Here is a 17,574-nt window from a genome sequence, read left to right on the forward strand (position 1 = left end):
TATTTGGTTATTCTGAGGGTTGAACACGCGACTGCTACAGTAGTACGCCGGTGTAGTTCCGTGTTCTGCCGCTAGTGGGCGGTGTGAGTCACCATGCCGGTACAGTAACATGGCGGTCTAAATGCGAGCTGAAAGCGACTTTCAGCCAAACCGGAATCAGTGGACACGGCGCGTGTGGTATTCATATTTTAGTCACACGTTAACGACTGGACCCACACGTCCGGTAACGTCTCCGCGGCTCCGTCGACCTTCCGCGAGATCTTCCGCCGAGGTTGGGATTCGATCCCGAGGAGCCAAACGCAGGCGTCTCGGCTCCGGGTTACGACGCGTTTCAGCCTTCGCCACCGAGGAGTCGAGCCTCTGCTGCACGCAGGGTAAGCTTTTAATGGCCACCAGCGAGCGTGTAACCCGAAACGTCCTCCACGTTACCGGCCGATGTAAAGAGGGTTCACGCTACTGAACGCCGGTGTAGGAAGCGCTGACACTCCACTGCCCACTTTAGCACGTTTAGCATTAGCTGTGTGGTGTTAGCTCAATAGCATACTCGCTGCAAGACTGCACGCCTGCAAACCACTTGAATAACTTGGTACTTGCATGTGTGATATCTGAAACATATGCCGAATTGATGGGTGGTTAACATATGACAAGTATAGTCATATATCTGTGTGTCTATCACCGATTCACACTGAAGCATGCGGAATAAAACATAAAACTATCACAAAACCCAATGAGGTTTGGTTCAGTGGTGTCAGATAACGCGATGTTTCCACAGTAAGTGTTTCTAAACTACTTCCCGAGGTGTAAAAACGCAATAAAGACCTCTCAGGTCATCATTCACCGTCTTTACAGCTGATAACTTTGAGTCAGTCAGTCCAGAAAAAGAGGAAACACATGAAGTATGATGAAATATTACTGCATGTGTACAATCACTGTATAACGTCACCGTTCATAGATGCATCTGCAGGTGTTTGTTTGAACTACATCCTCAGATGTTCATAAAATGTCTTGCGTTGTGTTGTGTTAGTGAGGAGACACCTGCTCCATGCAGGAGGAGGCTTCTGACTGAACCAGCACCAGAACCACCGGGCCGATGGATCCCATTGACTCTGGACAAGGTGATACAGAGCGTAACATTTACACGCATGAGGTTACTATCTATTACAAAGGTGTCATGAAGGGAAAACATGTGTCATTTATGATACTGTTGCAGTAGGAACTGGATTTACAGGTTGTTGCCGACTCTGAAGGAGCAGGTCTAGTGGCAGGACGGCCGCTGTGTGGGGGTTCATTCTGAATTAATTACTTTAAATTAATTCCTTTTCTAATCTTGGAAGCTGCTTTGAGTTGATGCAGCATTGTGTTCATTTTGTGCAGCGATATACAGGACCATATTTGGGATTTTGCCCGTTATACAACATATTTGACGTCCCTAAAACATATGGTTGAATGTTAACAATGTTGTTTAACATTATTATGTACTGTGACGTATTTATCATCTATTATTATTTATCTATTATTTCATTTTGTTATTGTATTGTTGTTGTGTGTTGAGTGATTAATTCAAGTACATGCATTCATTTTTGTGCGTTAATGATTAATTTGAGAGCAAAAATGATTCATTCATTTGCAGAAATTGCTAATTCAAGTGCTCACTTCCACCTTCCATATTATACATATATTAGTGTATTCCTGTAAGAGTAACATTTGGTGAAAGTTGTGCACACTTTTAGTGAAGCTATAGTCTCTTAACTGTGTTTTTGACATATTTTTGTATACCTGTGCAGTAATAACGTCACTGTCCACGCAGGGCAAGAGAAGCCGTCGGGTTTAACACCCAGCTCCAGAGGACGACAACGGAGGAAAAATACAAAATATTGTGATTATGAAACTGATGATCCGTCTGATGTGCAAAGTGCCCAAGAAAAACCACAAAGAACGAGGTCGGGAGGAGGCAGAGGAGCGGCTTCTAAAAGAACTCCGGTAAAGAGTGGCAAAGCTGAGAACGCCGGACAACAGAGCGATGACGTGGAACCAGAAGCTACCGACGGAACGCCCCGGGAGTCTGATGGGGAACCCTCGGAGGACACTCCTAAAAAGGCGACGAGAGCCAAGAGGACCCCGGCGAAAAGAACTCCCGCTAAGAAAACTCCCGCTAAGAAAACTCCCGCCAAGAAAACTCCCAACAGGGATGGGGAGGGTGGGGTTGTAGACGCGGTGCAGCTGGAAAATGGGACGCCAAAGCCAAAGAGAAAGTATGTGAGGAAGCAGCCTGCGATGGAACCGGTTGCAGAACCCCCGTGTGAGGCGGCTCAAGAAGATCCTCCGATAGAAGCCGAGGAGGAGACCACACCGAGTGGGCGCCACAGGAGAGGTGCTGCTAAAGCGTAAGCTGCATTCATTAGACCTGCTCGTACACGCAAAAAGTCAGTTAAACGTAGAGGTACCGGGGTTGCAAGTTCAGACGTTCTCCATGCATACACATCATCTCAGGGTAGTGTAGTTATTCTATATTTAATATGTTTCTCCAGGGCATTGAAGTACCTCCACATTTTGGCAAAAGAAGTGCTCAACCATCCCAGTGATGAGTCCGGCTCCCAGCCAGAGTGCGACAGTGAAATCACCCGCAGACACTCGGTGACGGAGCGGAGGAGTCTCAAAGGAAGCAAAGGTACAGTTTCACCTCTCACCACCAGCTGACTGATGCTGAGCGCCGCCTCGTTCTCCCAATGCACCAATAACCGCTCAGCATAGATAGAGATCACATAGAAGGACGATAAGCTCACCAGATAAGTGTGTGTGTGTGTGTGTCTCTGTCGTGACGTATCGATATTGCATTCTAAACTCACATAAACCGACAGTCACCCTGCACTAATAGCACTAACAGCACTAATAGCACTAATAGCACTAATAGCACTAACAGCAGTGCAGATCCCGACATACTGACAGGAATACTTAGAGTTATTTTCATTCGTGCAGGACGTAAAGGCCAAAAGAGGAAACGTTGTGACAGCGATGCTGCCGAAGATGAGGACTTCGTTCCAGGTGTTGAAGAAGAGGATGTTGAGGAGATGGAAGATGAAGGGGAGGCAGAGAACTCAGACTCTGACTCGGGGACCGATGGAAGAAGTCCAGCCACTTTTCATGTCCACAAGAGTGTTAGTAGAATCTTCTGCTTCGTTCTGATTGGCTGTGATCAAATATTGAGATACGGAGACTCTGTGTTCTTTAAGACAAACTTTAGATCTCTGCAGAACTGTTACTGAAGAAATAAAACTATAAACTCTTCTTCTTCTCTTCCTGCAGACAGGCCCGAATCCCAAAACCCCCAACGGGCTCACGACCAACATCATGAAAACGGTTTGGGACGCCACGAAGACGACCAAGAAGTTGTAAGTAGCTTCACTCACGACTGTCTAACTCAGCCACCATATTATTCCACAAATTCACTGACTCTCATGTGCAAAACAACCCAGAAACGTATTATGATGTGAGTGTGTGTGTGTGTGTGTGTGTGTGTGTGTGTGTGTGTGTGTGTGTGTGTGTTCCAGCCGGGAGGAGCACTACAGCAGCTGGGTGTTCCCAGAGTGGGTCCCCTCCACCAGTGTCTGGAACCTCGTTCCACCAAGGTAGGTAGTTCACCTTTAACTTGTGTTTGTAATCATCGAGACAATAACGTTTTCTACAAGACAGAGAACTCCTAAAGTGATCAAAATAAAGCCGCACCGTATTTTAAAGGAGCTCTATTTAACATTCAGAGCATTAATGTAGCAGCACACAACTGTTATCTACGTAAAGATGAAGAGGAGTGATGTGTAGAATGAGGTCACTCTCCCTCTGTGTGTGTGTGTTGGTATCAGAGCTTTTGTGTGCTTTGTTGACGCAGACGGGCCGGCCCGTGCATGCTTTTAGTGCACGTATAGTGCACGTGAGCGTTCCCCACGCTGCTCTACTTTCTGTACAGTGATCGTTGAAGGTTTGTGTGTCTCGTGTGTTCGTCAGCGATGTGGAGAAGTACCTTCCTCAGGAGCTTCAGTCGGCTGCTTTCAGAGTGTCCCGAGAAGGCCTCGGTAAGGAGGAGACGCCTCTGCAGAGACTCAGCAGGTTAGAAGGATCCAAGCTTTTAATCATGATGATATAAAAACAAATGTAAGTCAGCATTTACCACTTTACAAGACAAATGTGTGACTGGCTGGAGACGCCTCGGGAAGAGTTTGTTCCACTCGTAATGGCTCCTTCATGATGCATCTGTTTAAGGATCTGTTTATGTCTCTGACCAGGTTCACGGCGGTGCCCGCTCACCCGGATCGCTGGGACATGTTGCTGTATGCGGGTGGACCGGTCTGGGCTATGGAGTGGTGTCCCACACCCGATGGTGCTCCGGCATCCCAGTACGTCGCTCTGGCCTGCCATCGAGGGATGGACGACCAGCACTGCGTCAACAAGACGCACGGCGGAGCCGGACTCGTTCAGCTGTGGGACCTGGGCACGCTGGAGTACGACAGCAGGTAGAGCTGAAGTGGGCGCACTTATTTCTTGCTACGCGTGGCTTCCACCTCCTTTTTGTTTTGAATGAGACGCGTCTCTTCCGTCCCTGCAGACCGGACTCTCAGCCAGCCTTGGCCTACGGCTTGGCCCAGGACGAAGGCTTCACCTGGGCTCTGAAGTGGTGTCCTGCAGGAGGCTGGGAGCTCCCCAGCTGTGGCAGAAAGGTGAGGAGGCGTTCCACCAACATGAGAGTACAGTACTGAAGACTAATGTCATAATGTAAATATATTAAAACATTTTAAATCCCCCGCCGCGCCTGAAAGGCTCCGTTCCTGCCCAGACTGGGTCTTCTGGCGGTCGCCACCTCCACCGGTGTGGTCACCATTTACAGCCTGCCCCACCCGGACGCTCTGCACTCCAGCAAGAAGGAAACTGGTAAGACTGGGAATGTTAAATGGCAGATTTCCTAAACAGTAGAAATGACGCACAACCCTGACACCCAGGACATGAAGTGCGTCTTGTGGTCAGTAGAGGGCAGTGTTGCCCTTTATGCAGCATGGAGTCAGGATGTCGCGTACCTGATTCCTGCAGTAAAGCAGAGTCTTAGTGGTGCTTTTCAGATCATGGCAACAGCTGGACTACGGATTCGTTCACATCTCGCTGAACCCCACCCAACGGCTGATTGTTATTTGTGTTGCACACCTCCATCACTCTGTTTCTTCACGCACCACAACGAAGAAACAAAGAGGCCGTGCCGAATGAAAAATATAGGTTAAAAAAAAAGGACAAATCGAGCTTTGTTGTGTTTCTGTATCCGCTCACTGCTGCGTCCTTCCATCTCGTCTTAAAGAGTCTCATCCAGCGCTCTCATCCATATTCTGACCACTAGTCCAATAATCCAGAGACCACTTATCTAATTTACCAGCGAGAAGTCGAAACCAGCAGGAACTAACGACCCCGATGTGAAATACAATTTGAGCGACACGACGTCGTTTATTTCTAAACAAGTGAAGATTTTGAGGCCGGTGGAATTATAGAAGTAGAAGAAGAAATGTGTTCACAACCACGTCGATAAATATTTGTACAAAAGCCTCATCTCGACTGATTATCATATTCATTATTAATTCATTATTCTCTATTCATTAATTGTCTGAAAATAAGGAAATATGGCCGTCACAACCTCCTAAAAACCCAGGATGACGTCTTCAAATTGCTTCTTTTATCCGACCAAAAGACAAAAACCTTAATATATTCAGTTTACGCTGATATAAAACAGAGAAGAAACATCAAATTCTTACAACAGACGCTTGAACCAAAGAATATTTGGCTTTATTGATAGAAAAAATAAGAATTAATTGATTAGCGGTAGGGTTTCAGGCTACAGTCCTTTACACACCCTGATTCATCGGTCTCAAAAGCATCAATCGTATCAGACACGGACGTCATTAACTGGATCGGATCTCGTATTCAATAAAAGGACAATGGGGGGGGGGGTCCATCAAACTGTTTAAAGCAGCTTTACCAGTTAACTGCTTCTCTGAAGCACTTGAAAACACACACACACACACACACACACACAATGCCCTCCAGGAGTGTGTGAGTATATGCTGACACTAGAGGAGCTGGAGCCTGGCGTCCAGTTCACGGAGCTCTGCTGATAGAAGACTGGATGAATGAGATTAATGGTGATCTTATCCGCCACATCCATCATACACAGGACCACAGTTATGTCTGCACGCGTGTGTATGTGTGTGTGTGTGTGCGTGTGCGTGTGTGTGTGCAGGCTAATCTGATTAAACACTGCGCCAGTCTAAGATCGTAGTGTTTCTCGTATAAAACCCACCTCTCACACATTTCATTGCATCACAGTGGACACACCCTCCCTACTCCCACCAGGCGTTGTGTTCTGCGGCGTATCTTCTCTGGTGCAGCTCGGCGGTTGGCTGATGTCACTGCTTGTAGAGCGATAGCGACATTCTATTCGGTGAAGAATGACCAGGATGTCTTGCTGAATTTACTTTTTATTATACATTTAATTATACTCTCTCAGTCTAAACCACCACATATCTCCTCTGAATTAAATGAAGTTAAGTTTGTATTTATTTTGATCAAACGTGAACATCAGCTCCATTAATTGACTGTTTCACACCGAGGGCAATTCATTTGCAGTCAATATATTTTTTCACATTTGTTTTTTTGTCATGAATACTCTCACACAGAACGTGAATATTAAGCACATATTTTTTGGGGTTGGTTTTTCTCCATCAACCAACTGCGTTGCGCCTCTATTTATGAAACAACAAGATGTCAAACTGTATTACTCATTTCAACCTTCACAAACAGCGCAGGTCCGATCTGTTCCCTCCATTTTTACCTTTCACAATAAAAGCCCTAAATAAGTTGGATTACGGCCGTCGCCATGTTGGTTTTTTAGCAGCCAATGAACAGGAAGTGACCATATTTGGACTGAGGAGTGACATAGAGACGCTGTATAAGACTGATAGCAACCTGTCAATCACAGTGTAGCCCCGCCCTAAAGCATCCCCTGCTTTATGGTCTGTGTGACTCTAAATGGACCATAATGTACTAAATGAACATCATGCTGTATTGAAGAAGACTTGAAACTAGAGATTGAGACCATAAACTCATGTTTACAATGTTTACTGAGGTAATAAATCAAGAGAGAAGTAGAGTCATTTTCTCATAGACTTCTATACAACCAGAGGAGTCGCCCCCTGGTGGACACTAGAGAGAATGCAGGTTTTAAGAAACTGCTTCACTCGCTTTGATTTATTGTATGACACGTAAAAGAGGGAGTTATAAATATGCAAAAACACACAGTTTACTTAGATTTAAGGACACCATCATAGGCGCTAATATTAAAATCATACACAGCATTATGGGTAACAACAGACTCTATTACACTTGGCTTGGTTTTGCAATATGGACATAAAAAGCCAAATAGAACCTGACATTTCCATGCTGTTCTTTTTTTCTTTACCCCGATGCTTCATGGAGTCTGGTTTCCATTTTGTTTTGTAGCCGTGGGTCACTGGTTCCAGCTTCAGTAGAGCTCCTCCATCAGCCCGCTGCTTCCAACCATAGGTTATCGTTATTGGATAGAAAGGTTGCTGAACACACAGACGACTTGATCTAATGCTGAGCTTTCAAACTGAGTCATAGCCGAGACTTCAAGAAGTCTCGAGTCTGATAAACCAAAACAAAAGCCTCTAAAATGTTTTACATTTTATTAGATAGATTACGTTTTCTGTGTTTCTTTTTGTGTTATTGAAAACATTTAAAATACTTTAGGCTTTAGTCAGAGTTAACAGGCGATCTCAGTGTTTTCATTTCCTCTCATCAGTGAAACAAACATATTAGATTAAATGTTATAAATCGGCTACAATCATCACAACAATGTGAGCGTTCAGGCTCCCTCGTGTGGCCCAAAGGTGTACTGCAGATATAAAAGACAACGGTAGAAATTCAATGGAAGAATTCAGCAAATTGGCGACCCGCTGATCTAGTTAAATATCTTTACATCTACAAGCTGGATCGGCACAAACTTTGGTGCCAACAATAATGTTCCCCAGAGGATGAATCCCAGAGACTTTGGTGATCCTCTGACTTTTCATTTAGCGCCAATACCAGGAGTAAAATATCGGACAAAATACTTTTAAAATGAATGCTTGATCTTAACCAGGCTGTGAGTTAAGTGCTGAATAACAAATGTTAACATGTTAAAGTAAAAGTAGAATTTAATGATGGATAATTCATGAACATAAAAATGTTAAGAGTCATTATTAAAACCAAAGACTGTATTTATTGTTTTCAGGTAGGATGTTTATTTCTATAGGCTTTCAACTAACATACGACTCTGCTGTCACGTTTAACTTTGAGCCGCTGACCTGGAGTTTATTTTGCGAGCAGAAAAATTCCTTTTTCATCAACTCGACTTGTTCTTTGAGGGCAGACCGGCCCCAGAGAGGAGGCGGAGGGACGGAGAGGGTGAAGGTGCTTCTAACCAAGTGAATAGAAGATAAAAGACGGGAGAATTGTGTTCATAGCTTCTTATAGCCTGACATGAGGAGCACTAATTGAATGCAGATTAGCTATCTTACATGAGCACGAGTGGGAATTCAACTGAACGGTTAAAATTGGCTTGGACGGGGTTAAAGGTGTGTGTGTGTGTGTGTGTGTGTGTGTGTGTGTGTGTGTGTGTGTGTGTGTGTGTGTGTGTGTGTGTGTGTGTGTGTGTGTGTGTGTGTGTGTGTGTGTGTGTGTGTGTGTGTGTGTGTGTGTGTGTCCTGGTTTTTCTCCAGCAGCCCAGTGCTGTTTGTGACAGATAATTATAAATGGCTTTTGTCCGTCCAGTCACCAGAATGAATGAGGGGGAGGCTGTTAAAAGCTGCAGAAGAAGAGGAGGAGGAGGAGGAGGAGGAGGAGGAGGGGTGAGAAAAAGACAAAAGGGAGAAAGCGAGACTGCGTAGTGAACGCACATAATTTACAGCGCCGCTCTCCGTCAGACAAGGATCTATAATTGAAATGACAAAGAAGATGCATCGCTGAGCCAGTTGTTAGTGTTAGGAGCCATGAATCTTAGGTCGAGTAGCTGACACCTCTTGTATCCCGACTCTGTCAATCATCATGGGGGGGGGGTCACAGTAAAGCCCAGATGAAGTGCTTTTTATCGTGTGTTGTACTTATATTCACCACGAGAACCAATCTGCTGTCAGTCTTCAGTCGAGGCCTTTGAATGCTGAGGTTACGGTTTAAACTGTTTACTGGTTGAATACCGGACTAGCTTTATGTGACGGTAACGTTAGCTGTATTTATGATTATTTATTGACACTTTAACAGAAGAAGTGTCTTCCTCACTCACTGAAACAAGTGCTTCATGTCACAAACACACACACGTGTAAATGTGACCCACAAAAAATATCTGAGTTATGAAACTGACTGTCCGGTCTTGATCCGATCAATCGATCGGTGCATCTTGAAATGTGAAAAGCCGTTTCAGACCTAAGACTCAGCTCGGGGTTGTGAAGTCTGGGTCGACCCGGGTCTGACCCTTGGTCTGGGACGAGGCTAAAGATCAGGACTTGATTTAGCTCGTCAGACGATGGTGTAAAAGTGTGAGTGTGTGTTTTTCTAAAGGCTGAGGCGAGTTGATGGAAAGTGCTGAACAGTGAGGAGGACAGCGTATTGATCTGAACTCTGGGAGGAGGAAACTAATGATGGGGAACAGTCGGACGCCTTTTTATTTTTTTAGTTATTGGATTTTCCCTCCTATTAACCACAGCAGTGATCAGTGATCGTCGGGGCAGAAGCACCTCTGAAGTGGTTCTTAACATCCAGCAGCTCAGAGTCGGTGCGTCGGTCCGTCTGTTGGACCGATTGCTGTAAAACTTGGTCCATGTACACAACTGAGTGCAGCATCATGAGTACCGTCCAGGAGAGACTGTCTAAAGACCATTATCCCCATGTTGTTGTTATTGTTCTCACTGCATCCTATGCTTAGTTCTATCATCATTACCAATAATCATAAAACATAAAGTGTGATTCATGTTTCTCTCTGCAGGAAAAGACAGTAAACAGCTGCCGATTTACCAGGTAGGGTTCAATTCTGCAGACATACACAATACGTCATGAAATACCTAATCTATATATCTATATATAGATATATAGTATATCACGATATAACATCCAACGCTGCTGTTTACGTGACGTTTGACGGCTCTTGTGTTGTGCAGGCAGAAGGCGTGTTGACGCTGAAGCTGGGCTCCTTCAAAGCCCCTCGCCATGAGAAGAGTGGACAAGTGCTGTCCATGGATTGGCTGCCTGAGAAACCTCACAATATAATGGCTGTTGGATTCTATGACGGTATGAATTGATTTTCTTGATTAATTTGTTCAGCGTTTGACAGAACAAACAGATGAAGAGTCTAAATCCCCTCAGGTTCATCTGCCTCTTTATTCTTTTCAACCACTGTCTTCATGAAGTATTTTCACACGTTTTGCTGTATTTCTCAGGCTACTTTCAGCCGGTATTTTCTGTCTTTGTTGAGTCTAGTGTGTCACGTTCTCTCTCTCTCTGTCTCCAGGTGTCGTAGGTCTGTGGGATCTGTCCACAAAGTCGCCGCTGTTGCGGTTGCGAGAGTCTGAGTCCCTCAGCCTGCTGCCCTACCGATGCCTCCTGGCTCACGACAACGCCGTCCGGGCCCTGGCCTTCTGCCCCGCCTCCAGGTCAGACTCCTTTAACACTATGTTACGTGTAAATATGCACACGAGGCATTATCTAATGGTAACTTTGGGTGTATTTAGGAGAAATCTACAACTATACAAAGTAGTAAAACACTAATATTTTATCATATCAGCTCTTTGGATAGAGCTGCAACCAATAGAAGAAGCACTAACGTATAACGTCCTCAACAATCGTGACTCAAACTCAGATACAGTTTCGTGTTCAAGTTGCATATCTGAAGCTACTTTCCTCTTTGAAGTTCATCTCTGGGACTAATCCATCATGTCCGTTACTCATCATTTGAGTTGATCTTCTGCACGGTATTAACCTAAAGTTGAACCACGTACGTGAAGAAGAAGATTAATCCTCCAGAGGACACACATCTGGATCACTGCTCTTTAATTAAACGGTTGAAAGAGATAAAACTACGTCTCTCTCTCTGTCTCTGTTCTACTTTTCTTTTTTCTTCCACCTGAACAGTTTGTCATCTCTTCCTCTCCACATTCACACACCGCTGTTTTTTGTCACAGTCGGTCGAGCGCGTATGAGTACGTACACAAGCTCTCTCTCTCTCTCTCTCTCTCAGATTCTTGTTGGTGACCGCAGGAGAAGACCGCTACGTGAAGACGTGGGATCTGAGGAGGCTCTACCATCCAATCACAGTCCAGAAACGCTACCTGACCAATGAGGTCTACTGGCCCCTGAATGCACCCGGAGTCCTGTTGGCCCAGGAGAACGCCTACGCAGCGTGAGGCGGCTTCTCTTTTTCCTCTCCGTCATCACTTCTTTCTAAGAACTATAACTGACAGCATGCACAAGCATCTTGTAGGATTTCAAAATGAAGATATTCTGACTATTCCAATAGAAATACCAGTATAAATTCAAGAGGCCACCTCAGCCTTCAATCTCACATAGTCTGCCCTAAAATACTAAAGTTATCCAACGTACGATTGTACATTATTATGCTGAAGCTGTCACTGTTTCTGTTGTATGTATCGTGTCTAACTTTGCTGTTTGTAATGTTTTGCGTGTCGTTTTATTTGGCCGATCAATCGGTGCTTCTGTAGTCATAACGTCCATAAATGTCCATATAGGACGTCTGTAACGGGAGATATCCTGACTGGTGGGCTTCCCCTTTAAGTGCTCTGAAACAGAGTCATACTGAGATTTCCATGTTTCTCTTCTTTCCTTTTCTTTGTTTGACTCTGTTGGTTGTATTTGTTTTATTTAGGTACGGTTCACAGGGAGTGCATTACTTTGACCATCAGTTGCGCGCCATCTTCGCAATTCCTCGGACCGCCACTCTGTGGGTGAGTGTGACGTTATCTTCCATCTTTTCAGTCATCGGCTTTCCTTAAAATCAGCCACGGAGCGCACGATAGACCAGCTTTGCTCTTCAGTAACTTCTTTAAATGTGGACGCTCATGGATGTCTTAACGAACACTTTTAAACATAATGTAGTTTTTAAATGTGTCTGGTACCAGAACATCGTAGCCAGTTGGTAAGTTTGACCCGGACCATAAAAGGATATAACTGGCATTTTTCAACATTTTCAAAAGGACTTTCTGACGTTGGAAAAATGTTTTGTAATTCTGAATAAATCTCTGGAACGAAACACCAAATAAACCCGATATTCACGAGGGAAGAAAGCTAATATCTTAATGCAGATGATTGTGTGTTCTTCCCGTTTGGTTGCAGTCCATATCGTACACCGAGTGGTTGAACAGTGTGGTGACAGCGGACAGCCTCGGGGAGGTCATCCTCTCCCTCTTACCTCAGATCGGCATCATCCCTCAATACATCAAACGCACGTTAGAGAGACGCTTTGTAAGTTTACCGCTCTTGTTGTTGTACTTTGTACGTTGCCTTGCTGCTAAAACATGCAACAAAGCATTTTCAGAGGAGCTACACGACTGTATTAACGTGTCCCCCGGTGTCTCCAGCCCGTCTACCTCACGTCTCTGGTGCCTCACGAGACAACCAAAGACGACAATCTAGAGATGGGAGGAGTCGAGGAAGAGGAGGAGGAGGAGGGAGATGCCGTCGAAGAGCAGGACGGAGGAGAGACCGAAGGACCGGATGCTGGATCCGCAGGAGGGAGCGAGAACAGAAGAGATGGAGGAAGAGGGGGAAAGGATGAATGTCCTCCTCTGAAGAGCCAGACTTACAAAGAGGCCGTGAAGAGAAACTGGCTCCAGCACACAGACAGCGACATGGTGGGTAGATTCAAACCACTTCCACTTCCTCTCTCTGGTTCAAACCTCGGGTTGGTAATGTTGAGCAATGATCCAACCTAAAGAACACAGCCCAGTGTTGCTCACTCTTTTTAAAATGAAAGTAGCTCGCAGCACTCTCTCTAATGTTGCTGAATCTAGAGGGAACGTCGCCAAGTCGGCACCACTGACAGCCCGTCTTTTCATTCACGATCATCATTATTAGTTATTAAAGCACATGTAACGATATAATAATCCTCCGACTTCCAGCGGACCTTCGCACGAAGCGAGAAGCGACCTGTGTGGAAACGCATGAAAGACACGGAGCTGAAGACGAAGCTGAACATGGATGAGATGCCCTTAGGTGCACTACACAAGGTATCTACACACACACACACACACACACACACACACACACGGTCGTTAGACTTCTGCTGCAACACAAGGTTAGAAAGGAGGGAAGTGAAGGAAACACTGTGAGGAAAGGAAAAGGGAGGTGAGAGATGTAAGAAGAGCCTCCTCCCTCCTCTCTCTCGTCCTCTGATGGGCAGCAATAAAGACAGGCAGAATGTAATGATGTGTAAAATGAGAAAAATGTCACCGTCAGTAGGAGGGAGGGAGGGAGGGAGGGAGGGAGGGGGAGCCATTTGAGGATTTGATGTGTTTAATTTTAAGAGGGGCAGAGTGGAGGGTGCCTCCATGGCCTCTGGGACGAGATGATGGACGGGCACTTCATGGGACAATCTCAAAAAACAAAACGCCGCCGGATTTGTGAACCGTTTTTCTTTTGGTCTGAAGGGAATAAATGGGTTCTAAAGAGGAAGAGACTGAGTTGGGAAGAGATAGGAAGGGGGGGGGGGGGGGGTAAAAGAGGAGGCACAGCGGGAGGAGTTATGGTGATGAAGAGAGGAATAGATAAGTGTCAGTAAAGAAGAGGAAGAAGCTGGCAACTCGCTGAGAGCTCACAGAGGACGGAAACTACCTGAAAACAAGTTAAACTCAAGTAGTCATCAAGATGAAGGAGATTCTAGCAAAATACATACGTCATTACTTACGCTGATGACACCGTGTTACACCTGTCCTTGTCCTTGAGACTTAAACTCAAGGACAATGTTTGTGCCATGATTTGCAGATTTGTAGTGTTTCCTTAATTTAAGATTGTTTGGTGGATAAACCGGAGTTTAAAGGGACAGTTCACCAGAGTGTTTTGGGGAGAGTTGCCGTGTGTTGGCGATATCTTCTGCCTTCTCTACGATACATTAGGACTAGAATGCCTCTGCTTGTGATGCTCAAAGCGGCAAAAATATGCATTTAAAAAACAATCAACAGAGTTGTTTCTTTCCAGAGATCCCGACCCGGTTACTCAAGATGATCCACAGACCTTGTTGTGAGCAGTTCCATGTAGATTAGGAGATTAGTTTATAGCTAACGATGCTGCTAGCTCTCCTAGCGCGCTATTAATGTTTACGTTAGGCGTTCTCAGCAACCTCTCGACCATGAGCTCATGCATGCTTCCTCCAAGTTTTTCAGGTTATTTACGATTTCATTTGTTCTTCTTCTTCTCCTCAGGTGCGTTTCAACCCAAACATGAGCTGCCATACCTGGTTGGTGTCCGGGGGCCAGTCGGGGCTGGTCAAGATAAACTGTGTGAGGGCTATGAACAGCTCCCAGGCCAAGAAGATCATCAGTGAGAACCACGACCAGTTCAATGCATTGTACTCTCCTAAAGACCAGGAGGAGCTATAGCAGGAGTCCAGCTTCACTCCAGAACCAGAAGGTGGATCACAAACACACAAGCCTGCAAAAGAGTATTTTTAAGAATAATTTAAAGAGTGTTCCCTCAGCACGTACAGTATACATCCGCTGTTTTTCAACTGGGCCTAATCTCGTTTCAAGTGTCCTAAAGACCAGCGACGTGCTTATAATTCTGCCTGAAAGTGTTCCAGGTCGATGGAGAGCCTCGGGGAAGAGTTTCCACCTCCACAAACCATTTCACTTCCCCACCAAATGTCTCTCAGATGCACCTTTATTTCCGCTCCAAACTTTTTATCGAAAGCGACGGTTTATTTGCTTCCAAGAAGTTTGAGCAGCTGGCGGTTTAAGTGCCTTGCTAAACGTCCTCCACCTGATGCACATTGAGTCCATGTCGGGTTTTCGGTTGCTCCAGTTTCTCTCGTTGGGCATGCAAGTTGCAAACGTGGCAGTGAATCCATTTTTAACAGCAGTCCAAGGTAACAGAAATGTAAATTATCAGCTGGAATCACTCTCAGGAAAAATAATAAATACCTGCAGCGTTTTTAAATTGATATTAACAACAACAACGTCTTCGTTCTGCTGACATCTAGTGGTTAAAGTTGTCGACGGTGATGTAGAAGTGTACTTCAGGGTGTGTCAGTGCGCCGTGACATCACCGGGGGGGTGTGGTCAACGGTGCAACAGACTTATTTATTGAAAAGAAAAGGTGATTTTCCAACAACATGCGTCCTATTTTTTCCCACTTCTCTCAGGGCAAAGCAGACACGACTGATAATTCTTCTCTACGTCAAACTTCAAACTAAAGTGTTTCTGTTCACAAAACGGAAGGACTGAGTACCAAAATGCAAGAATCTCGGTAAACATTTTCGTGGTACTTTTTTTTTAATCGGTAAAACATTCCACCGCGGCTTTTTTTAAAATTTGTGTCTTCGTATCTGTCGGTCTTACTAGTAAGAGCGCGCAGCGACGAGGACAGCAGCATCGTAGTTCAGCTCGGTCGGTCGACTGTCCGGAGCACAACGATCTTTGTGTTTGCTCATTTATTTTACCGTTAAAGATACACTTTCCTGATTTTGTCCCCAAAGTCTCCTCCCACTTTACTGTTGATGTTTTAAACTGTGAACTGTGCTGCGTTTAAAAAAACATCAACAGCAATGAAACAATGTATCTTATAAAGGAATAGTTCACCCAAAACAATACTAATTGTATAAAGTTCTCACCATCACAGGCTCTCTACGGTCTATTGAACGTTTAGGAGAGCACACTTTATAAAATATCTGGAAAGGTTTCAGAAAGGTCCTGTGCAGCATCGCCCAAGTGTCTTGTGTCCATTGTATCCTAATTTCACTCAACCTTTGCTGAATAAAGACATTTTCTGGACTAACCTCTCATGAAGGAATTTGTTGTGTAATAGTTCAGCGAAACCTGTTGTGTGTAGATTTCCACGAGCGTATGAATGGATTAAGAAGCTCTTGGATGATTCTGGACAGGAATCTTCTGTCCTTTGGGCGTTTTATAACCTTTTTATTTGATTGTCTTTCGTTGGACGTCTGTTGAAGTCTGTTTGCACAGATTTTCTCTCAGAAAACTTTCTCTGGGACCAGAAGCGCGACTTACAATTTATATTGTTTTTGCGTGAACTCTTCCTTGAAGCCCATCTTTGCTGCTGTGTTTTTGTAATTGGTCATTTCTGTCTTTTATCATTTTAAGAACAACTCAGGCTTTTAACTGGGAGGAAATACTTGACTTTTTTTTTAGTGTATCTGTGCTGGATGTAATGTTTATAAACGACAAATTTATGTATTTTTCTTCGTGGTTCTTTTCTCTAGTTGGTGAGTTATTCCTGCTGCTGTTATTCTGGTGTTTCAAAGGTTTTGATTTATTATTTAATTAGAGCAGCTGCTGTATGGTGACATGTTATTGTATCCAGAAGCAGCTGTTTGTTGTTTAGAAGTTGTCTGAAAGACTTTTCCTCTGAGTTTAATTAGAGGTTTGAAAACGTTTTATTTACAAATCTTATTGACAGTTTCAGAATGTTGTTTAATAAACGTCACGATAACGTCGTCCGTTATGATAACCGCTCATGAATGACGACATCGTCATTAACTTCATAAAAGCATCAAAATGTACAGCGTCTTCTCTTCTGTTGCCATTTTTAAAATGTTACAGATAATAAAAGTGTTTTTGCAATAAAACGAATGTTTGAGTAGATATTAAATGAAGTCCTTGGAAAGAGCAGCTGGTGGAGCTTTCGATCGTAGCGCTTGATCTTCATCAGCAGACGGGCTTTGACCATTTGTGTTGAAATATTTCGATTCGAATGTTTTGTCAACTGCTGTTTTCCTAAAGTACTGAAGAACAAAACACATTTTAAATTGTACATATGAAGTCAATCTGCTGCTGAAGATCATGGAAAACGAGCGAAATCCAACAACAGCTGCTATCGGAACTATTGGATTGTTTTGCCGATAAATGAAGTGTCTGGTGGCCTGTTTTAGGATAAACATAAAATAGTTTGCCTCTAAAATCAACGTGACGTAGTTGACCTGCTACATCTCCAAAGTAATCCAGCCTCTCCATCATCTGCAGTCTTTTATTTCACGTTACAAAAAACTCTTTGCCACACATTAAAAATGAAATATCAAACATCACAGATGTGGAATTATGCAACATCACCAGAGCAGATAGACAAGTAGGACCGATTGTACAAGAGGGATAACTGTATTTACACATGTATACACAAAATCATACACAGAAAACACAAAATATTTGACATATTTACAACAGTCACACACGGAGTATAATTGTCACGGACGGTAACGGCACGATACAGAGCATTCTCAAACATTAGACTTCCAGAGTGAACAAAGGAGAACGA

The 17,574-nt window shown here is 44.3% G+C and overlaps 1 protein-coding gene across 1 annotated transcript; it reads left to right on the plus strand.

The window, feature by feature from the left end:
* The first annotated feature begins 78 nt into the window (after positions 1-78).
* gtf3c2 (general transcription factor IIIC, polypeptide 2, beta) lies at positions 79-16,499 on the plus strand. Its single transcript, XM_076084221.1, has 20 exons — positions 79-374; positions 1,025-1,115; positions 1,808-2,384; positions 2,529-2,668; positions 2,977-3,155; positions 3,304-3,389; positions 3,549-3,626; positions 4,000-4,101; positions 4,278-4,505; positions 4,598-4,709; positions 4,809-4,920; positions 10,067-10,098; positions 10,239-10,368; positions 10,589-10,730; positions 11,315-11,476; positions 11,960-12,038; positions 12,427-12,555; positions 12,672-12,944; positions 13,212-13,319; positions 14,511-16,499. The coding sequence occupies exons 2-20, from the start codon at positions 1,091-1,093 to the stop codon at positions 14,685-14,687; spliced, it is 2,871 nt and encodes a 956-aa protein (XP_075940336.1). The 5' UTR covers positions 79-374; positions 1,025-1,090; the 3' UTR covers positions 14,688-16,499.
* Positions 16,500-17,574: the final 1,075 nt, after the last annotated feature.

The sequence above is a fragment of the Anarhichas minor genome, unplaced genomic scaffold, assembly GCF_050575085.1.
Source record: "Anarhichas minor isolate MPS153535 unplaced genomic scaffold, ASM5057508v1 ptg000136l, whole genome shotgun sequence".
Classification (NCBI taxonomy): Eukaryota; Metazoa; Chordata; class Actinopteri; order Perciformes; family Anarhichadidae; genus Anarhichas; species Anarhichas minor.

Bases quoted from the DNA above. Each gene is read 5' to 3' on its own strand.
- gtf3c2 (XM_076084221.1), top strand. From the start codon at position 1,091: ATGGATCCCATTGACTCTGGACAAG. The intron at 3,156-3,303 runs GTTAGTAGAATC...CTCTTCCTGCAG, and splicing joins CTTTTCATGTCCACAAGAGT to ACAGGCCCGAATCCCAAAAC. The intron at 4,921-10,066 runs GTAAGACTGGGA...TTCTCTCTGCAG, and splicing joins CTCCAGCAAGAAGGAAACTG to GAAAAGACAGTAAACAGCTG.